Below are 23118 nucleotides of genomic sequence, written 5' to 3'. Positions count from 1 at the left end.
AATTTCATGTATCCGGAAGATCTACTCTGAAGGGTGCAAAGGTTTAAGATATTATGTCCTCTTGATGAACTATCCACTGCATCATCTGGATACTATTCTTTCTGTCCCTGTCAATATTGTTTGCTATGAATTCTACTTTGTATGACATTAACACAGGCATTCCAGCTTTCTTTTGATGTACATTAGCATGGTATGTATCTCCCTGTCCTTTCGCTTTTAGCCTATTTATGTGTCTGTATTTAAAGTGGGACCCCTGAAGGCAGCGTATGGTTTGATCTTGCTCTTATATCCATTCTAACAACTTCTGACTTTTAACTGGGCTGTTTGAATCATTTACATTTGATGTGATTAACATATTTGGCAGCTGGGGTGCAGCGGCTCACACCTATAATTCCAGTGCTTTGGGAGACCGAGACAGGAGGACTGCTTGAGGCCAGGAGTTTGAGACCAGCCTGGGCAACAAAGCAAGACCTCACCTCTACAAAAAATAAAAATAAATTAGCTGGGCGTGGCAGCACGAACCTGTAGTCCTAGCTACTCAGGAGGCTGAGACAGGAGGATTGCTTGAGCCCAGGAATTCAAGGCTGCAGTGAGTCATGATCATGCCACTGCACTCCAGCCTGGGTGACAAAAGAAGACCCCAGCTCTAAAAAAAATGTGTGTGCGTCTTAGGTTTAAATCTGTATCTTGCTTATTTATCTGTTCTTTGTTGCCATTTTCCTCTTGCTTTCTTTTGGATGAACTGATTATGTTTTACGACTTCACTTCAACTTCTTTGTTGGTTCATCAGATAAAAACTCCTGTGTTATTTCAGTGATTGCTTTGGGGGTGTGTAGATTACATCTCTAACTTATCACAGTCTACTCTGAAGTCCTATATTGCCGCTGTGTAAGAACTCCCCAAGTCTACTTCCACTTCCTCCCCCCGGCTTTGTGTTACAATTAACTTCTGTGTAGGTTTTAAACACCTTAACTTATTTGTATTATGTGCCTGACATACTCAATTATCTCTTTCAAAGATCTGTATGGTAAGGAAAAACGTCGTGACATTAACGTTTCTTCATTCCTTTGATAGATTCATGATTCTATCTGGTATAACCTTCCTTCTATTTAAAGAAATTTGTTTAAGGTTTTGGTTGTGCAGGTCTGTGGTTCTTTCAGTTTTTGTTTATGTGAACAACTCTATTTCAACTTCATTCTTGAAAAAATATTTCTGCTGAGTGAAAAAAAAAATACATTGGCAATAATTTTTACTTACAGAAAACCCACTGTCTTCTAGCTTGCGTGCTTCCTCAGAGACATCGGCAGCGAGGCTTACCTTTCTTCTTGTAACTTGTTTGGTCACCCTCCTCGGCCCATCCTCACCCCAGCTGCTTTTAAAACATTTTTCTCTTTATCTCTGGTCTTGATCCATTCACCTTGGTGTAGTTTTCTTCATGTTTCTTTTGCTTAGGGTTCTTTAAACATCTTGAATCAGTGGATTTATCGTTTTCAACAAATTTGGAAATTTTTTAGCCATTATTTCTTCAAAATGCTGCATGTTCCCCTCCTTTGGTGGCTCTCATTATGCATATATTAGGACATCTGAGGTTGTCCTACAGTTCACCTCTCTGATGTTCTGTTCATTTGTACAGTCTTCTTTCTGATTCATTCTGGATAGTTTCTTTCTGTTTCATTCTGGATAGTTTCTTTCATTATGTCTTCAAGTTCACTGATCTTTTTTTCCTGTAATGTCTAATCTGCCATTAATTCCATCCAATGTATTTTTCATCTTTAGAACTTTGATTTGGGCATTTAAGTATCTTCCAGGCTTTATCTAACACATTCAAGTTCTCTTCTAGCTTCCTGAAGATACGGTATATGGTTAAAATAACTATTTTAATAAAGTTCTTATCTAGTAATTCTACCACTGATACCATTTCTGAGTCAGTTTCAACTGATGACTTTTCTCCTCACGTAAGCTGTATTTTCCTGCTCCCCTGCATAGTTGGTAATTTTTTATTGGATGCAGGAAATTGTGAAATTTACCTTATTGGGTGGTTTATGTTTGTATTCATAAAAATATTCTTGAGCTTTGATCTCTGTGATAAGTTACTTATAAGTAGTTTAATCCTTTCAGGTCTTGCTTTTAAGCTTTGTTGGTGGGATGATAGCAACAATTCGTCTGTGGCTAATTTTTCACCAATACTGGGTAACATCATTCTTAGTACTTTAATCATTGCCCTGTAAACTGTGAGGTCTGGGGATCTAGCTCCGTCTCCCTGCCATGTGAGCTCTGGGGACTATTCTTTCTCATCCTTTGGGCAGTCTGTTCTTCAACCTCACAGCTGTGACTGCTGTATTAGGCTCTGCAGGTCTCCGCAGTCCTCTCTGTGCAGCTCTCTCCACTCTGGTACTCTGCAGACTCTGTATATCTTGGCCTCCCTGGACTTCCAGTTCTATCTCCTCTATACTAAGGGAGTCTGCCAGAATCTGCCTGGTGTTCTCTTTCCTGTGTCACAGCCTGGAAACTTTCTACAGGAAGTGCATTGGGCAATTTTTAGAACTTGCCTTTTTATTTTTCATTTAAAAAACATTTTAATTTTTAATTTTTGTGGGTACATAGATGTATATATTTACAGGGTATATGAAATATTTTGATTCAGGCATATAGTATGTAATAATCATATCAGATGATTATTATAAATAATATCATGATTAAAATCATATCAGATGATTATTATAAATAATGATAAATGGGTTATCCATCACCTCAAGCATTTATCCTTTCCTGTGTCACAAACAATCCAATTATAATTTAGTTACTTTAAAACATACAACAAGTTATTGTTGCCTATAGTCACCTGTTGTGGTATCATACTTGATCTAATTCATTCTACCTAACTATATTTTTGTACCATTAACCATCATCCCTGAGAATTCTCCTTGTTTCCCATGATTCAGAGAACACTGTATTTTGTTGCCTGATATTCAATGTCTTTGGGACTGTTGTTTATTTTATTTTTTAAGACAGAATCTCACTCTGTCACCCAGGCTGCAATGCAGTGGCACAATCTCAGCTCACTGTAACCTCCACCTCCCAAGTAGCTGGGACTATAGGTGTGCGCCACACATCTGGCTAATTTTTTTTCTATTTTTCGTAGAAATGGGGTTTTGTCATGTTGCCTAGGCTGGTCTTGAACTCCTGAGTTCAAGCAACCTGCCTACCTCAGCTTCCCAAAGTGCTCGGATAACAGGCGTGAGCCACCATACCGGACCAGTTTAATATATTTTATATGGTGTTTTAGTTATTCCTAGGATAGGAAAGCCCCTGTTACTACAATCTGTTTGGTAGTTCTCATTAATTTTTTAAAACTTGTGAGTTTGGTTCGTTTGTTTAAAAAATGGTGTCAATGCTGTGTGCTTTCTTCCTCACTCCTGCCATTTTCTCTGTATGTGCAGTTCTAGTACCACACATGTTACACAAAATGTCAAACGTGATTCAGATGATTTAAAGGAGAAGGACAAAAAAACCACTGACTTAGGACTTGTCAAAAACTCAGAATTGACTTTTCCTCTCCACAGAGGAGTCATATGGGTAAGCCTTCATACTGGAACGTAACACTATTTCTGCCAAATGAGTCATTCACATTATTTAGTTTGAGCAGATTGCTGTAAATGTTACCTTGGAAAACAAAGAGCCAATAAACTGCAGCAGCATCAAGACAAACAAAGACAAATAGAAGGTTGAAATAATGTCTTCACATCATACCTTCTGTTGCCATGCCCCAGCTTCCCATCTTCTGCCTCACCCCAAGAGTAAACTTCTCCTTCTGAAGACAGGGCAAGGCAGTGCTTTCCTCCTGAGTTCACAGCTACTTTCTTAATAAACACATGCTGAATGGATTCAAGCAATGTTGGGGTAGACACCGACTCTGTCCCTCCAATGCCTAGTCTGCCACCTGCACCATACCCAGTGGCATACAGCTAAGAGAAGAAAAAGCAACATCAGTTTCCAATCTCAATATCCCCCAAATTTAGTAATTCATAAATCCATGCTTTAGACATTTTTATCACATAGAAATAAAATTTAAAGTTAAAAATCTCAGGAATGTAAGTTTATGAGTTTATACGTGCTCTACCAAAGTTCTACAAATGAAATAAAAACATGACTATTAGAAATTCCAAATTCAAAAAACATATTGTGAAAATAAGGTCTTCTCCCTGGAAACTCTTCCATTTTTGTGTAGAATACCAACTACAATTAACACCAAGAAAAGCAAAAAACAATTTAATTACCTACTATATGCAAATCTCTGACAATAACAGCCACAAAAACATATCCATAAAAGAACACAAACACATTTTAGTATTTCAGCAGGGCAGCATATAAACCACACGGGAAAAAAAGTCTTTTCTTTTTTTTTAAATCTAAGTGGGAATGTTTTAGGACACAAAACATCTATGATTAATTTTAAAAAACATGATTAATGGGCCGGGCGCGGTGGCTCACGCCTGTAATCCCTGCACTTTGGGAGGCCGAGGCGGGTGGATCACGAGGTCAGTAGATCGAGACCATCCTGGTTAACACGGTGAAACCCCGTCTCTACTAAAATACAAAAAATTAGCCGGGCGCGGTGGCGGGCGCCTGTAGTCCCAGCTACTCGGGAGGCTGAGGCAGGAGAATGGCGCAAACCCGGGAGGCGGAGCTTGCAGTGAGCCGAGATGGTGCCACTGCACTCCAGCCTGGGCGGCAGAGCGAGACTCCGTCTCAAAAAAAAAAAAAAAACAAAAAAAAAAAAAACATGATTAATGTAAAAACACATACACATGCAATCAGACTGCCGTTTTCCAAATGAAGGCAAACATCCCTCCTGATAAAAACTTAAACGCTGTTCCATGCTGTTTCAGACACCTTTCGAACGTGCTGCTGCACTGACATAATAGTAAGGAAGCCACAAGGGCCAACGCAGGAAGTGAAACCCAAACTCAGGTGGATAAACAACCTCCGCCCCCAAAGCCAGCTTCAGTGGGGAGGGTGTAAGGCTCTCGGGTGCACGGTAATGCGGCGCGCCTCCAAGGACTTCCTGCAGAAAGTGGGGCTCCAAAGGGTTGCCCCTCAGTGACTGCGAATAAGAAATAAGAACAACAGAGAAAGCTGCCCTTCTCAGCCTCAGCTCTGACAGGGAGACAGAGGCTTGCCCCTGAGGATTCATAACTACTGGCAAATTATAGCCCATGGGCCACATGAGGCCCATCATTTCTTTCTGTAAATGAAGTTTTACTGGAACACAGCCACACCCACTCATTTATAGTATGTCCAGGGCTGCTTTTGAAGTTGCAAGAGACCACATGACCCAAAGCTGAAAACACTACTGTACCCTTTACAGAAAGTCCTTACCAACCCCTACCCTAGAAAAAGGACAAAATAAAGATATTTTGAAACAAACAATCAGAATTAACCAACAAAAGAATTTCACTGAAGTAAACTGAAAAAGATATGATAAAGGAGAAGGAAATTATTTTGTAAGATCTGAGACATAACAAATGATGGTAAGAAATGACAGTAAGCAAAGATGTGCAACATTTGGCTAACTGTAAAAAAACTACGGTCCATAGAAAACAACCAAAACAACAACAATAATGTCTATGGCAGAGGGAATAGGTTAGAACCCAAACACTGGGTAACAAGGGGTCACTGATTGGGAGGAGGGGAGAAATACTAATTAACTTTAGGTTTTTAACTACATATGTGAAAATAACCAGAGAAGCAACGAAAAGAAACAGAATTCTCCTGAGAATTGACAAAGAGGAACTATATTTCAAACCTTTTTGTGAGGCTAGACCACGTCGACACCTGTGCTAGCAGTCTGCCTCTGACACGGTTCACAGTGATCCCTGCTTCCAAATATGCGCGCTCCTGTGTACAGGCACACCCCATTTGACTGTGCCTCGCTTTACTGTACCTCCAGATACTGTTGTTTACAAACCGAAGGTCTGTGGCAACCCTACACTGATCAAGTCTCTCGGCACCATTCTTCCACCAGCACGTGCTGACTTACTGTCTCTATGTCATGTTTTGAAAATTCTTGCAATATTTTAAACTTTTTCATTATTGTTTTATCTGTTATGATGATCTGTGATCACTAATGTTTGATGTTACTGTTGTACTTGTTTTGAGGCACCACAAACCACACCCATAGAAGACGGTGAACTTAAGCGGTGAATGCTGTGTATGTTCTGACTGTTTCGCCAACAGCTGTTCTCCCACCCCCCCCTCCTCAGACCTCTCCCTCTCCTCAGACCTCCCCTCCCCTCAGACCTCCCCTCTCCTCAGACCTCCCCTCCCCTCAGACCTCCCCTCCCCTCAGACCTCCCCTCTCCTCAGACCTCCCCTCTCCTCAGACCTCTCCCTCTCCTCAGACCTCCCCTCCCCTCAGACCTCCCCTCCCCTCAGACCTCCCCTCTCCCCAGACCTCTCCCTCTCCTCAGACCTCTCCCTCTCCTCAGACCTCTCCCTCTCCTCAGACCTCCCCTCTCCTCAGACCTCTCCCTCTCCTCAGATCTCCCCTCTCCTCAGACCTCTCCTCTCCTCAGACCTCCCTATTGTGTCCCTGAGACCCAACTTATATAGAAATTAGGCCACTTAATGACCCTACAGTGGCCTCTAAGAGTTCAAGTGAAAGGAAGAGTTGCATATTTCTCATTTAAGTCAAAAGCCAGAAATGATTAAGATTAGTGAGGAAGGCACATTGAAAGCCAAGACAGGCTGTAAGCTGGGCCTCTCGCGCCAGTTACCCAGTAAGAAGTTCTTGAAGTACAATTAACACACAAATGATTAGAATGCAAAACAGTCTTATTGCAGATATAGAGAAAGTTTGACTGGCATAGACAGAAGATCAAAACAGACACAACATTCCCTTAAGCCAAAGCCTAACCCAGCCTAACTCTCTTCAATTCCACGAAGGCTAAGAGAGGTGAGATGGCTGCAGAGTCTGAAGGTAGCAGAGATTCGTTCCTAAGTTTAATGAAAGACGCCATTTGCATAACATAAAAGTGCAAGGTAAAGTAGCAAGTGCTGATGTAGAAGCTGCAGCAAGTTACCCAGAAGATCTAGCCAAGATCAGTGATGAAGGTGGCCACACTAAGTAACGGGCTTTCAGCGTAGATGGAACCGTCTATCGGAAGAAGACGCCATCTAGGACGTTCATAGCTACAGAGAAGTCAATGTTTGCCGTCGAAGCTTCAGATCTTTTGTTAGGGGCTAATGCAGCTGGTCTGTATTAGCTGAATTTGTTGAAGTCAATGCTCATTGACCATTCTGAAAATCTTAGCGCCCTTAAGAATTATGGTAACTCCTCTCTGACTGTGCTCCAGAAACAGAACAAAACCTGGAGTCAGCACGTTTGTTTACAGCATGGTTCACTGACTATTTTAGGCCCACTACTGAGGCCTACTGCTCAGAAAAAAAGATTTCTTTCAAACTATTACTGCTCATTGACAATGTACCTGGTCACCCAAGAGCTCTGATGAACATGTACAAAGAGATTAAAATTGTTTTCATGCCTGCTAACACATCATCTTTTCTGCAGCCACATGGATCAAGGAGTAATTTTAACTTTCAAATCTTGTTATTTAAGAAATACATTCCATAAGGCTATAGCTGCTATAGACAGTGATTCCTCTAATGGATGTGGACAAACTAAATTGAAAACCTTCTGGAAAGCCATCACCATTATAAATGCCAGTAAGAACATTTGTGATTCATGGGAGGAGGTGAAAATATCAGCATTAACAGGGAATTGGAAGAAGTGGATTCCAACCCTCATGGATGATCCTGAGGGGTTCAAGACAAGTGGAATAAGTGACCTCAGATGTGGTGGAAACAGCCAAGAGAACTAGAATTAGAAGTGGAGTCTGAAGACGTGACTTAACAGAGTATAGTATACACAGACTTTTATACCCACTAGGAAACCAAGAAATTTGTGTGACTTGCTTTGTGAAGACACTTGCTTTATTGTGTTGGTTTAGAAACAAGCCTGCATACCTCCAAGTATGCCTACAGCTCCCTCTCCCTGAGTGTGAGCGGGACTTAATGACCTGCTTCTGATGTACAGAACAGGGCAAGAATGATGGAGTGCCACCTCTGTGATACAGTTACACAGGACTGTGGCTCTGTCTCGCTCCACTCTCTCTCGCTGGTGCTCCCTCCCCTGCGCCTCCCTTGCCCTTGCTGACAGAAGCTGCCACGCTGTGAGACCCTCTATGGACACGTGGCAACGGACTGAGTGAGGGGAGGCTCTGCCAACAGCTCATGAGGGCCTGAAGCCTCAGCCCAAAGGTCCACAAGGGACTGAATCCTTGCTCGGACTCGGACAGCCTCAAGACGACTGCAGCCTGCTGAGATTCTGAGCTGGAGGATGGAGTTATGCTGCCTCCAGAGTCCTGACCCAGAGAAATTATGCAATGATAAATGTGTGTGAGACAGAACATTACATGAGAGTATCTCACTCATGAATAAGATCTCCCAAAAATCTAAACAAAACAATCACAAACACAAGCTAGATACAGATCCTGACCAAACTGGATTTATCCAAAGAATGCAAGTTTCTTTAATATGAGAAAACCAATTAATCCAACTGACTATACTAACCCATTAGAAAAAACACCGGCCAGGAGCGGTGGTTCACGCCTGTAATCCCAGCACTTTGGGAGGCCGAGGTGGGCAAATCACAAGGTCAGGAGTTCAAGACCAGCCTGGCCAACATGGTGAAACCCCGTCTCTACTAAAAATACAAAAAAAAAAAAAAAAGTTAGCCAGGCATAGTGGTAGGCGCCTGTTGTCCCAGCTACTTGGGAGGCTGAGGTAGGAGAATCGCTTGAACCCAGGAGGCGGAGGTTGCAGTGAGTTGAGACTGTGCCACTGCACTCCAGCCTGGGCGACAGAGTGAGATTCTGTCTCCAAAAAAAAAAAAAAAAAAGAAAAGAAAACATCTATGAAAGAACATTTCAAAACATACAGAAAGAGTGTTGAACAGAAATCAGTGTCCACTGATGAATAGAAACAGAAGGAAACATGCCTATCCTGATGAAGGGCTTCTACTCAAACCCCACTAGAAGCCTGGGAACGCTCCATCTGCGCCTGCTCCAGTCTGGATCAAGGCAGGAGCCTCCGCCCACTCCTACCCAGCATCACACCGCAACCCCAGCCTGCACCATGAGCTCCCTTTCTCCCACACAAACGGGAAAAACAAACGAGAGGTACGCTAGAAAGAAAGGGACAGAATTCACTTAGAGACTACGGCACTCTATAAAGAAGATACAAGAAATCTTCAGATAAACTCGAATGGTGAGCGTCAAGTAGGTCACCAAACATAAAGTCAATATATAAACATCCAATATTTCTATATATCAGTGGCAATCTTTTATTTTGTGGGGGGCAGGGGGTGCAGTGGACGGAGTCTTGCTCTGTCACCAAGGCTGGAGTGCAGTGGCATGATCTCAGCTCACTGCAACCTCTGCTTTCCATGTTCCAGTGATTCTCCTGCCTCAGCCTCCCGAGTAGCTGGGATTACAGGCACATGTCGCCGAGCCGGGCTTATTTTTGTATTTTTAGTAGAGACAGGGTTTTCCCCTTGTTGGCCAGGCTGGTCTCGAACTCCTGACATTAGGTGATCCACCTGCCTTGGGCTCCCAAAGTGCTGGGATTACAGGCGTGAGCCACTGCACCAGGCCAGCAGCAATAAATTTTTTAAAAGATAGTATTTACAATAGCAAACAAGAAATACATCTAATGAGTGATACACAAACAAAAACTGTAATACTTTTGTATACATGACGTATTTTCAAAACTAAAAAAAAAATTGGCCAGGTGTGGTGGCTCTCACGCCTGTAATCCCAGCACTTTGGGAGGCCAAGGTGGGTGGATCATCTGAGGTCAGGAGTTCGAGACCAGCCTGGTCAACATGGTGAAATCCTGTCTCTACTAAAAATACAAAAGTTAGCCAGGAGTGGTGGCAGGCACCTGTAATCCCAGCTACTTGGGAGGCTGAGGCAGGAGAATTGCTTGAACCCGGGAAGCAGAGGTTGCAGTGAGACAAGACCGTATCATTGCACTCCAGCCTAGACAACAAGAGCAAAACTCTGTCTCAAAAAAAAATTTTTTTTAATTTAAAGATTATACAAAAGTATCTTAAACTCTAGCTGCTTCCTGCATACCACAGTACTATTAATCCTGAGTACAGATCCTTGCATGTGCTAAGAACCACACACACCTTTAGCCACAACTATCTCAGGCTCAATGACCCTGTGACACAGAAAAAGCGCCCTTACCTTCCCATCAGCCGTCACAGCAAAGAGGGTCTGCTCCCCTCCGATTAACTGCACGGGTCTGAGAGTTGCGAGGGCTTCACAGGGAGTGGGAACTTTGACTTTTGCGCCTTCAATGCCCCCGAGCTGGCCCCTATGATTATGTCCCCATCCATAAATTGTTCCACTGCCACCAGCAGAGAGAGTCCAGTCATCTGGTCGCCTATAACAAACATCAAGTGAGCATTTGCCATGGGAAAGAACAACGCACACGGCCTCTCGCGCTCTCAATCGACATTACTGCTTGTTTCTAACAGAATAACCTGTTCATCCACTGCACAAGCTGCTCATCTTGCTCTCTTTTAAAAACGTCGTGGCTCTCATGCAGAACATCCATGTTTTCGCTGTCTGCCATTAATTCACGAATTTTCTTAGCCACCTAAACAAAATTATTATGATGTTACAAATCAAACACCCATCTCAACAAAATAGATAAATACTAAGGAAAGACAGAAAGAATCCCTGCCTGAAAATATGAGGGAAGAGCAACACTGCAATGTTACGGCTCATGGGCAAAGCCAATAATGACTGCATCAAGTCTAACATATTAATAATGTCTAGACAGTATCAATCTATCTGTATTTTACTAAAAATAAACTTTAACTGAAATTCACAGTGACAGTTCACTCATTTTCACCTATGTGTTATTTTCTTTGACATTCCTTGGCAAGCGAAATTTTTCTGTGTCTCATAATATTGGCATCTTTTTACACTATAGCCAAAGAATGTTTTTGCATCCCAAAAGTGATTCCAAAACATCATGCAATACCTCATCAAGAAACAGACGGGGCAACGGTGTTCTTTTGTCAAGGGCCACAGCAACGCGGGAGGCCATGCAGTACCTCCGGAACCAGGCCCACTTGTGTGTCTCGGCACAGCAAGGGAGAGTGTCCAGCTCCAGGTCACAAGCAAGAGCTACCAGTACCTGCAGGCATCGAAAATGACAAACACAGGGACACTCAGAAATGCAGTGAACAGGCCAAAGTTTCTGTGACTCCTTCCGCAGGACCTCCTATTCCAGGATGACTGCCATGGGCACACAGCAAGGATACGGCCACCATCAGTGATGTGGAGATAGATCTCTGACCGTTCCTAGCCACCTGCCATAGACCAACTCTTGTTGCCTGCCATTAAGTGACAAGAACACCTGTGCATCTCAAGGCATGCTAACGGTGACAGGCTTATGGTTTAAGGGTTTAGATTACACGATCATTTCTTGAGATTTTTTCATATTTGACTTCAGGAATACCTACAGCTGCCCTCAGAGGCCTAAAACACACACACTGTACATGACAGCTCTCAGTGGCTCTTTCAGTCAAATAGCTCTATTGTCACTTTAAAAAATAAGTCAAACATTACCTTAAAGAATGGGCTGTGGAGCAGCTGTTTGCCACCCCTCACAACAGGATCTTCATATTCAAACTGCCTCTGCAAAGCTTCTGGAAGACCTTTCACCAAAGCAGCAAGAGCACTACCTGTAAAACTCTAAGAAACAAGAGAACAGTATTCCATCACAGGAATCCAGGCTGCAGGGGAGGGTGACCATTTGCTTCTATGGTCAAATGTTTCATTATGTTGGTACTATTTCTTCTAAAAAACAAAAAAAGCTTATCAAAATTCTCAAGTAGGAAAAAAGCTAAAAGAACATAAACACTAAAATAAAAAAGAGGAGTCTGAAGACTCATCTCAGAATGTTTACAATGATTTCAGCACATCCGCTTCCAGAGAAACAGTCCCTCTCTGGCCCACAAATGCTGCCTGTCTCCTCCCATGGGTAGGATCAAAAGGGACTACTTTAGTCAGCAAAATACAGGGGAGGCCTTCCGTTAGCCTCATTGTAAAGTCCAATCAACACAATCCTGTGTTCACAGCTGTCCACAGATTTTCACAAAATCAAAGTCCAACCTGAACTCAGTATACACTGCAACTGTGCAAAGTCTGGATGAGACCAAGGTCTCCTTATTCCTTTTTTTTTTTTTTTTTTTTTTTTTGAGATGGAATCTTGCTCTGTCACCCAGGCTGGAGTGCAGTGGCACCATCTCGGCTCACTCCAACCTCCACCTCCCGGGTTCACGCCATTCTCTTGCCTCAGCCTCCCGAGTAGCTGGGACTACAGGCGCCGCCACCACGTCCGGCTAATTTTTTGTATTTTTAGTAGAGACAGGTTTTCACCGTGTTAGCCAGGATGGTCTCAATCTCCTGACCTCGTGATCCGCCTGCCTCGGCCTCCCAAAGTGCTGGGATTACAGGCGTGAGCCACCGCGCCCGGCCCAAGGCCTCCTTTTTCTTATGTGAAATTCCCCAACTCTTCTCAATGATTTAGAGGTTTAGACTACGAAAGCAACATTTTATTCCCCAAGGATCACAAATCTAGAAATTGTACTAGAATGCTTCATACCAAAGCTCTTGTTTCCCCATCATTTTCTCCAAGCAGCCTATTTATGTTAATTGACTGCCCAAATTCAGTTGTAAGCAGCTTCCTCAACCTCTGAAGGGCCCACATTCTGTGACTGGCGGCTGAAATGAGCAGAGAGAAAGTATCAGAAGTCTGACGGTTTCTTCCAAGCAGGAAGACAGGTGCAACTGTAACGGTGCCGTTTACCTAGGGCACTCAGCTGTGCACACGCCGCCAGCGAGGCCGCAAGGCGAGGGACGATGCTTCTGTTGGAGGCAAGGTTGAGTCGGAAGTCTAACAGACACGTCACCAAGTCCATGGATGGGCAGGACAGGACGCAGCGGTCCGAGAGGAGTTCCTTAGGGCCTGTGAATGAGCACTGTGAACATCCCCGTGTTTCACAAGCTAGGGACCACCCCATAAGAAGCCAATGAACAAGGGCGGCTCCACCCAGCCCCACCCACCAGAAGGCAACAGCTGATGTGCCCACGCCTGCCACTGCAAGTCAGTGAGCCTCGCTCTTCACACTCACACTTCCACTGTAAACCAAAAGCCTTGAGAACTGCACCAGCAACAACTCCTTCCACACCAGGTGAGGAGTGTGTGCCCGACAGCTGGGACAGTTCTCTGTGTTCTGTTCCACGCCTCAGTGGGGCCTGTGGGAGCACTCACTCCAACACAGCAGAAGGCAGGCCGTCAGGCACTACGTGGAAATGTGCACGCGTCCGTGTCGCTCCAAAAACAATCCACAGCCAGTCATCTAACCTTGATCGCCAGAAGCCCCTCCCTTACCAGCAGCTGGCATGATGGGATAGACGGTGAAGCGCCAGCCCCAGCCATTCACAGACCCATCGCTGATGAACTTCCACTTTAACTCATCCCCCGGGATGCGCAGCTCACTGGACCAGTCGGACCACTCTCGGCCTAGAGGAGGAAAGTGCACCCCGGGGTTAGCTTCACCCCACCATTCAATCAACACAAACCTCCTTAGACACAAAGCAGGATTTCTGTCACGTGTGAAGAGCTAGTTCCTCCAATCCAAGCTCTCCCAAGCTGAAGTGTACAGTGACACATCACTCTTGGGATTCACATCTTCATACATACCATTCTTCAGCAAACACTCATTCAGCCCCTGTACCAGGTACCCAGGAAACAGGGCAGGCGGGAGGCACTGCCCTGGCAGAAGCCACCACCCAGTGGGGAAACGACCCCACACAGCCAGGATACAGTGAGTGGCCTCCGGGTCTCCAGCACACACCAGGCCAGGGGCCATGGGGACGTTCCCCGGGAAAGCTCTGATACAACCAGGTGGCCGGGCAGCAGAAGGAAGAACCCTAGCTGTCCCAACAAAGGGCCCATGTGTGTGGCTCAGCACGGCCCAGAGGAGGTCGCCCTCGAGGGAACAGAGGGCCTGGCTGCTGTGGACAGGAGCGGTGGTGCATTACAGCATCTCAGAAGGCCAAGAGAACCCCGCTCGATTTCTGCTTCAGAAGGACCATCTGGCAGCAGCTCAGGGATGGCCCATAAGGACTTTCTGCTGGACGCAGAAAAACTGTCATATCCAACAACACTGCTGAAAACTACACTGGCAGACATCTGTCAAAGCACCAGAAAAACCCACGCCCACCAGGACCAGACCACTTCATGCAAAGCTTTACCTAAGTAATGCCATGTGAATAAAGCTTTCCTGGGACACAGCCACACCCACTCACGGGCATCCAGTCTACATGTTGTTATGACACAGGCTGCATTACCCGGCCCTTTACAGGAAACACTTGAGATGAAGGACAAAGAGGTCTCAAAAGGTGCAAACACACCCCTGCACTGCCAATTCTAAAATACTCGGTAAAACAGCATTTCACAAACCCCCCCAGATGTCCTCATCTGCGCCCGCTGGCCTCATGAAGCCTAGTAGCAGAGACAAGCCAGACACGTGGCTGCCTCCATCTACATACAGAAGTCACTCCACACATGGCCACGCCCTCACTGTAGCCGTAAGAAACAAACCCCTTGAAGAAGCTCTGCAGTATGCCAACCACGACCTCGCACGAGCCCTGGCACCCCACACATCTCCAGCACCTTCTGCAACTGTCTAGTGAGGCAGAGCCCATCCGACAGGGATAAGGTGCACATATCACAGATAATTACTGTATTTAAAAGTATGGGGAAGAGGCAAGCAAACCTACTGTGTTTCACAGCTGAATAGCGTTTTGTCCCTTCCTCAAGACTTCCATGAGAATACAGTAGCAGCATTCTGTCCTACAAATGTGAAGGTTTGTGTCTGCGGAGACACAGGTGGGCAGATGATGCCCTGCTCAACCTCCTGTCCTTACCTGACCGCACGGAGACAATCCTGGCTCAACCTCCTGTCCTTACCTGACCGCACGGAGACAATCCTGTTGACGCCATCCATGATTGTGAGAGGGTCGTGGCGCCTCTCCGTGGAGCACTGCCGGTCAAATTCCACCCTGAGTCCTTCTGCACCTGGAGGACAGAACACAAAACATAGCAACCACTTCAGATCAGCACCCAAAGTAGAAACAGTGCACCAAGGAGAAACAGTGAAACTAAAACCACGTTTAACAGTGAATGAACAGCAGAAAGTCAGAAAGAACTGGCCTCAAATACAAGCATCTCAGACTGATCGCCCCTTTCCCCAGCTCATCCCCACTGAAGATTATGTCTGTGGACTGCAAGGCCAGAAAACACTTCCACTTGGCCAATTTGTTTTGTGCTGTCACTCCTGGGCAGACTTTCCCACTGCAACCCCACTCCCCGATCAAGCTTTACAGCGAACCTCACACTGACCAGGGGCTGCGGGAATGCCCAAAGTGCAGCCCAGTCAGACGGCAGTTGTGGGTCACCTGGGGAGTGAGGAGCACCTCAACTCCTGGCGTGTCCAGAGAACTGGAGATTTGCTTGGTGTGGAGAACACGCATGTCTGGTGTGAGAGGTGTGCAAGCAGAGGTACAAGAGTTTTCCTTCAGGCTGGAAGATCTTTAAGGTCTAGCAGAGGATGGCAGTGAGGGGCCAGGAAAGAGGTAGGCGGGGAAGGAAGGAAGGAGGAAAGATGTGGAGCAGGGGCTCAGGTTCCCTCCTACGGTTACAGGGTTGAGAGGCTCGGACTGGTTTTAAAACACTATCTCTGGATGCTCTGTTGGGGCCTGATTCTGGGGAGACCACAGGAGGTGGGGAGTGGAAGCAGGAATACAGGGAGGCAGCTAGGATGTGACTGCTGGGATGATAACCAGGTGAGACCCCATGGTGCTCTAGCCCAGAATGTCTAGAGTGAGGGAGAAATGGGTGAATTTGGAATATATTTTAAAAAGCAGAGAAAACAGGATTTGTTGGTGGACTGGATATAAAGTGAGAGAGAAACAGAAAGAAAAAGGGTCACAAGATTTTCGTCTAGGCAAATGTTGACTAGGAATATCCTTTGTTCTTTAAATTTCCATCATGAAGTAATACTTAAAGTTTAAAAACGCTTTTCTGGGCCAGAGGCAGTGGTACACACCTGTAATCCCAGCACTTTGGGAGACCAAGGCAGCCAGCTTGCTTGAGCTCAGGAGTTCAAGACAGGCCTGGACAACATGGTGAAATCCTTTCTCTATATAAAATTTTTAAAATTAGCTGGACACGGCCTATAGTCCCAGTTACTCAGGAGGCTAAGGAAGGGGGATTGCTTGAGTCCAGAGGTTGGGGCTATAGTGAGCCAAGATCGTACCACTGTACCCCAACCTGGGCGACAAAGTGACAAAGCTTTTCTGAATCTCACCTCATTCTAAAAGTTCAAGAAAAATTATTTCACATAAAAATGAGCAAGATAAAAGTATAAGACCAAATACAATAAAAAGTTATTGTAAGAAAAAGGGAATAGGCTGGGCACGGTGGCTCACACCTGTAATTCTCAACACTTTGGGAGGCCCAGCTGGGAGAATCGCTTGAGCCCAGGAATTTGAGACAAGACTGGGCAACACAGAGAGACTCGTCTCCGCGAAAAATAAAAATAAGTTAACCATGCGTGGTGGCACAAGCCTGTAGTCCCAGCTTCTCAGAAGGCTGATGGGGAAGGATGGCTTGAGCCTGGGAGGTCGAGGCTGCAGTGAGTCAGAATCATGCCACTGCACTGCAGCCTGGGTGTCAGAGCAAGACTCTGTCTCCAGAAAAAAAACAGCGAGAATAAGGAACAAAATAACATCCCTATAGGCAATAAAAGCAGGCCAGAAAGATATGCCCACAAAACACATCAATCCTGATCATTTCAAAACAAACAGAGTGAAATTAGAAAAATGATACAAGACATGAAAGAACCACATAAATCAGACAGGAGAACCAAAAAAATTAAATAAAGCTGAAGACAGAATTACAATGAAAACAAAACTACATTCCAATGGAGACTAAAACAGAGTGTAAAATAAATACAGCAGATGTTACCTTAAGGAAAATAGGAAAAAAGGAGAAATTTGTTTAAAAAGAAACAGAGGTAAAAGGTACTTGAAAGAGAAAGTAACCAACATTAACTCTAAAAGTCATGAACTATCCAATGCATGGATAGTTTTCTAGGGACCAAGTGTCCCTAGAAAAGACTGCTAAGCAAGGTTACAGAACAAACACTGCAGATTGCAATTCAAGAGAATTACAAAACAGACTTGGGACAACAGACTAAAGGAGCACCACTTACCCGAGAACGTCACCAAGAACGGCCGCGCGAAGGCACATTCTAGTAAAATCACCGAAAAAACACATGCGGCTTCTCACAGAGAACACCAAGAATGGCCGTGCAGACACACATTTCTAGTAAAATCACCAAGAAAACACACACGGCTTCTAACCAAGAACATCGCCGAGAACGGCTGCACGGACGCACATTCTAGTAAAATCACCGAGAAAACACATGCGGCTTCTCACCAGGAACATCACTGAGAACATGTGACAAACGCACATTCTAGTAAAATTACCGAAAAAACTCACAAAACTTCTAACTGGGAACATCACCGAGAACGGCCACACTAATGCACATTCTAGTAAAATTACCAAAAAAACTCACAAGACTTCTAACTGGGAACATCACCGGGAACGGCCACACGAATGCACGTTCTAGTAAAATTACTGAAAAAACACACGGCCACACAAACATTCTAGTAAAATTACCAAAAAAACACACACAACTTCTAACTGGGAACATCACCGAGAACGGCCAACTGGGAACATCACTGAGAACAGCCACACGAATGCACATTCTAGTAAAATTACCGAAAAAACACACACAACTTCTAACTGGGAACATCGCCGAGAATGGCCACATGAATGCATATTCTAGTAAAATTACCAAAAAAAACACAGGCAACTTCTAACCGGGAATGTCACCGAGAATGGCCACATGAATGCACTTTCTAGTAAAATTACCAAAAAAACACATGCAACTTCTAACCAGGAACGTCGCCAAGAACGGCCACATGAACGAATTCTAGTAAAATTACTGAAAAAGCACACACGATTTCTCAAGAACATCGCTGAGAACAGCCACTGTGACTTCTAACCGAGAACATCACCAAGAATGGTCACACAAACACCCATTCTAGTACAGAACGGCCACAAGAATGCACATTCTAGTAAAATTACCAAGAAAACACGCGGCTTCTAACCAAGAACATCGCCGAGAACGGCCACACAAACGCACATTCTAGTAAAATTACCAAGAAAGCACACGCAGCTGCTAACCAAGAACATCGCCAACAACGGCCACACAAATGCACATTCTAGTAAAATTAACAAGAAAACACAAGCGGCTTTTCACCAAACGGCCACACGAACGCACGTTCTAGTAAAATTACTGAGAAAACACACGTGACTTCTAACTGAGAACATCGCCAAGAACAGCCACACAAACGCACCTTCTAGTAGAATTACCGAGAAAACACACGCAGCTTCTAACCCAGAACATCACCGAGAACGGCCACATGAATGTACGTTCTAGTAGAATTACCGAGAAAACACACATGGCTTCTAACCGAGAACATCGCCAAGAATGGCCACACGAACGTACATTCTAATAAAATGACTGAAAAAACACACGTGACTTCTAAGGGGAAAAGATGTTATCATTTTCACATTTTCACAGAGGAAAAAGACGTGACCCAAGGCTTTAACACCCAGAAAAACTACCTTTCAAATTCAAAGGACAAAAACTCTCGTGGATAAGTCTGACCTCAGGGGCTAATGAGGAATTCAGTAGAGTGCACTTCAGACACCACAAGGACCAGTCAGTAAAACTAAGACTTGAAGACTGAAAGAAAGTATGGTACGTAACAGCTATTATGCTCTTGTAGATGCAGTATAATCATTTTAATAAATTTGAGGAAATTAGGGCATATTCTAAGATTTTTAAGAATTTCAGTAATTATACTGATGTTGGCAGTATTGAAATTATATCCTGGCCGGGCGCGGTGGCTCAAGCCTGTAACCCAGCACTTTGGGAGGCCGAGACGGGCGGATCACGAGGTCAGGAGTTCGAGACCATCCTGGCTAACACGGTGAAACCCCGTCTCTACTAAAAAATACAAAAAAAAAAAAACTAGCCGGGCGAGGTGGTGGGCGCCTGTAGTCCCGGCTACTCGGGAGGCTGAGGCAGGAGAATGGCGTAAAAACCCGGGAGGCGGAGCTTGCAGTGAGCTGAGATCCGGCCACTGCACTCCACCCTGGGCGACATAGCGAGACTCCGTCTCAAAAAAAAAAAAAAAGAAAAGAAATTATATCCTAAGTCTGTCATATATGCAATGTGGTTACATAAAGCAAATGAAAAATCACGAGATATTTTATCAAACAGTATCTTGGAACCAGGATTCGATATGGAAGAAAAGAGAGGCAGATGTAACAGAAGTACAGACCTTGTACTTTTGAATTTGAGTAGAAGGAATCAGCACATTAGCCAGGCGAGGTGGCACGCGCCTGTACTCCTAGCTACTCAGGAGGCTGAGGCAGGAGGATCAGTTGAGCCCGGGAATTCGAGGCTACAGTGAGCTATAACTGCACTCTGCACTCCAGCCTGGGTGACAGAGCAAGATCCTGTCTCTAAACAAATAAATACATAAATAAAATATAAAAAATAAATAAAAGGAAAACATTTTTAAGTATCAGTACGAACTCAAAAGAATCCAGGGCAGATCCCAGGTGAAGAGTGGCAACCTACAAAAAACCAAGGTCACCATGTTTAGACTGCCTGGACGCTACCAAAGACCACCGGAATCACTTCAGGAGCCACACTGAAGAGGCTGCCACTGTCTAGAAACAGGATAATCTCAGCTTTAACAAAGATAATCACTAAAGTAAAACGATCACATATGTTTCAATCCATGAGTTCATAATAATATTTTTAAAAAAAAGGTCACCTTCAAGAAATGATAGGAAGGCCGGGCGCGGTGGCTCAAGCCTGTAATCCCAGCACTTTGGGAGGCCGAGACGGGCGGATCACGAGGTCAGGAGATCGAGACCATCCTGGCTAACACAGTGAAACCCCGTCTCTACTAAAAATACAAAAACTTAGCCAGGCGAGGTGGCGGGCGCCTGTAGTCCCAGCTACTCGGGAGGCTGAGGCAGGAGAATGGCGTAAACCCGGGAGGCGGAGCTTGCAGTGAGCTGAGATCCGGCCACTGCACTCCAGCCTGGGTGACAGAGCGAGACTCCGTCTCAAAAAAAAAAAAAAAAAAAAGAAATGATAGGAAACCAATTCATTCTCTGGTTAACAGAAGGAAGAATCAAGCTTTTGTCTTTCTCAGGCAAACAGCACTTTGGGCAACCAACTATAGGATGAGGGGAAATGTCTCTTTATAAGAAAGTATTCCAGCTAATAAATAAGCAAGAGATGATTCCACCAGAATAGTACCATTTGTAGCCCATCGTGGGCCAACGGCCTCGGGTGCTAATAAGCCCCAGGGGCTGCTGATGTCACAAAAGAAACACAGGCAGGTGGGAGGGGCCTGCGGGGGCTGAGTCACAGCCACTAAGGAGCTGGCGAAAGGGGCGGAACTTATGGGCCTCCGAATCAGGCAGCACTTTGCAGAAGGACGGGCCTGAGGAACACACTGAACAGCAGCACGCGTGTCCAGTCAGGAGATTCAGGCTGCAGAGAAGTCTGCTGGATCAAAGGCCAGGGCCTCAACAATTTTCTTCTTAATAATTTTTCTTGAGTTGTTAAAAAGAAAAGAAAGATACACACACGGATAACAGAAGCTGCCCAGAAATGCAAGTCAGTGATGGCTCAACGTCAGGACAGCATCACTCAGAGGGACGTCAGGGGACAGGCTGAGGGCTTCCGGAATCTGCCACAGGTGACGTCTAGACCTGGGTCATGATGACTAGGGCGTCTGCCTGATTATCATGACGCTAAACATTTACTTTGTGTGACTTTCTGTATGATTTATTGTGCAAAAGAAGTTTCTTAGAAAAGGGGAGAAAAGTGATTCTGAAGCAATTCTGTATCTTCTTTTTATAAAACGGAGACGGCTGTTTCTACTGAAGCAATTAGAGAATCACACCGTTCTGAAGGTGGAAACGCTGCAGCTCCTCCCTGGGGCCGGCCCCGTACCTGGTATCTTCACGGTGCCGCTGGTGGAGGTGTCGTCGGTGTAAGGGTGGCTGCTCTCCACCACCACAGGCTGAGAAGAGAGACGGCCGCTCTGCGAGTCTGTGGCCACGTCCTCCAACTCGGTGACGCAGAGCTCCAACAGCATATCTGCCACCTGGAGAGGAAGCGAGGACATGAACGAAGAGGCCGACAATGCCGCGCCTGGTGACCTGCGTGCCGCCTCTGTCCGTCCTGCTCCAGAGCTCCAAGGACAGGGTGGCAGACTGGAGGGCTTGAAGTTTGAGAAACTGAGCTCAAAGCAGGGCTTGGCTTCCTCGCACATAAAACAGAGACAGCACAGAGCTTGAAAGGTGCTGTGAAGCTTAGAGATGATCTATATTAAAAAGTCGTTGGGGCCAGGCCTGGTGGCTCATGCCTGTAATCCCAGCACTTTGGGAGGCCGAGGCAGGCAGACCACCTGAGGTCGGGAGTTCAAGACCAGCCTGGCCAACACGGAAAAAACCCATCTTTACTAAAAATACAAAATTAGCCGGGCATGGTGGCGCACGTCTGTAATCCTGGCTACTCAGGAGGCTGAGGCAGGAGAATCGCTTGAACCCGGGAGGCGGAGGTTGTGGTGAGCCGAGATCGCACCATTGCACCCCAGCCTGGGTGACCCAAGCAAGACTGTGTCTCAAAAAAAAAAAAAAAAGTCATTGGGTGCAGTGCAGTGGCTCATGCCTGTAATACAAGCATTTCGGGAGGCTGAGGCAGGCAGATCACTTGAGATGAGGAGTTCGAGACCAGCCTGGCCAATGTGGTGAAACCCCACCTCTACTAAAAATACAAACTAAAAATGCCTGTAGTCCCAGCTACTCAGGAGGCTGAGACAGGAGAATCGCCTGAACTCAGGAGGTGAAGGTTGCAGAGCTAAGAATGCGCCGCTGCACTCCAGCCTGATGGACAGAGAGAGGCTCTGTCTCAAAAAAAAAAAAAGAAAAGAAAAGAAAAGAAAAAAAAAGTAGTTGGAAGGCTCCCAACACACACAACACTTAACATGTGCCAGCTGATCAGATGAAACACCGTGCTAACAACGGCTTCATTTCACACCAAGACACGATCACTTCCTAGTGAGGAAAGTTGGCCTTGGAAACAAAACTATCAAGGGAAGGAGCACCCAGTAGGTGAAAATGACCACAATCCCAGAAGGCAACAGAGCCCGGTGGGAGGGGCAGGAATCAGGAACCATCAAGCCGCCCAGGCCAGACAGAGAGTCTGTGACAGGAGGGACCACCGACCCCAACACGGCTGCCCCTCCTGACCCAGTACACTAGGGGTCAGACCCACACCACATTCTCAACAATCCACAGTGTTCTTATTTTATTTTAAAAATTATTGGTGATTCACAATCACCAATTGTAACCTTTTACAATTAAGGTTAAGAGTGGTGATTATAACCTCTGTTATTTCTAAAAATAAATGAGAGAATATGTCATAATAGCAATAATCTATTAACCCCAAAATTTTTAATCCAGAAAAAAATAAAACTCTTCTAATGCCCATTCTATACTTTTTAGAAATAGATTATTCTTTTTTCTATTTTTCCTCATATGTAGGTAAGAAATAGCTTTGCTTAGTAAACATATTATTATATATTAATAACAAACTAATACCACTGTCACATAGGCATGATTTAAAATCTAAATTTCTCTCTCTGAATCCCAAATATCAGGTTAGGGCAGGACACAGAAATAGCCATCTTGCCAACCTGGCAAGGGAAGCATGAAAACGGCCGTATCCTTATTCCTGTCTCT

The 23118-nt window shown here is 45.0% G+C and overlaps 1 protein-coding gene across 3 annotated transcripts in view; it reads right to left on the bottom strand.

Annotated features, from left to right (window-relative positions):
* The window catches only part of HERC2 (HECT and RLD domain containing E3 ubiquitin protein ligase 2), a 219844-nt gene that overhangs the window by 26132 nt on the left and 170594 nt on the right, over positions 1–23118 (bottom strand). For all 3 annotated transcript variants that reach the window (XR_013395438.1, XM_015141725.3, XM_077938885.1), the window contains exons 70-79: positions 21326–21479; positions 15118–15225; positions 13534–13665; positions 12949–13107; positions 12745–12863; positions 11706–11831; positions 11116–11271; positions 10610–10725; positions 10311–10509; positions 3751–3965 (exon numbers count right to left, since the gene is read on the bottom strand). Coding sequence is in view for 2 of the 3 variants with exons in the window: in XM_015141725.3 (XP_014997211.3) it covers positions 3751–3965; positions 10311–10509; positions 10610–10725; positions 11116–11271; positions 11706–11831; positions 12745–12863; positions 12949–13107; positions 13534–13665; positions 15118–15225; positions 21326–21479 (1484 nt within the window). In the remaining variant the exon portion in view is untranslated. The remainder of the gene's footprint in view (positions 1–3750; positions 3966–10310; positions 10510–10609; positions 10726–11115; positions 11272–11705; positions 11832–12744; positions 12864–12948; positions 13108–13533; positions 13666–15117; positions 15226–21325; positions 21480–23118) is intronic.

This window comes from Macaca mulatta, chromosome 7, assembly GCF_049350105.2.
Source record: "Macaca mulatta isolate MMU2019108-1 chromosome 7, T2T-MMU8v2.0, whole genome shotgun sequence".
NCBI lineage: Eukaryota > Metazoa > Chordata > Mammalia > Primates > Cercopithecidae > Macaca > Macaca mulatta.
This window is presented reverse-complemented; position numbering and strand designations above follow the sequence as displayed.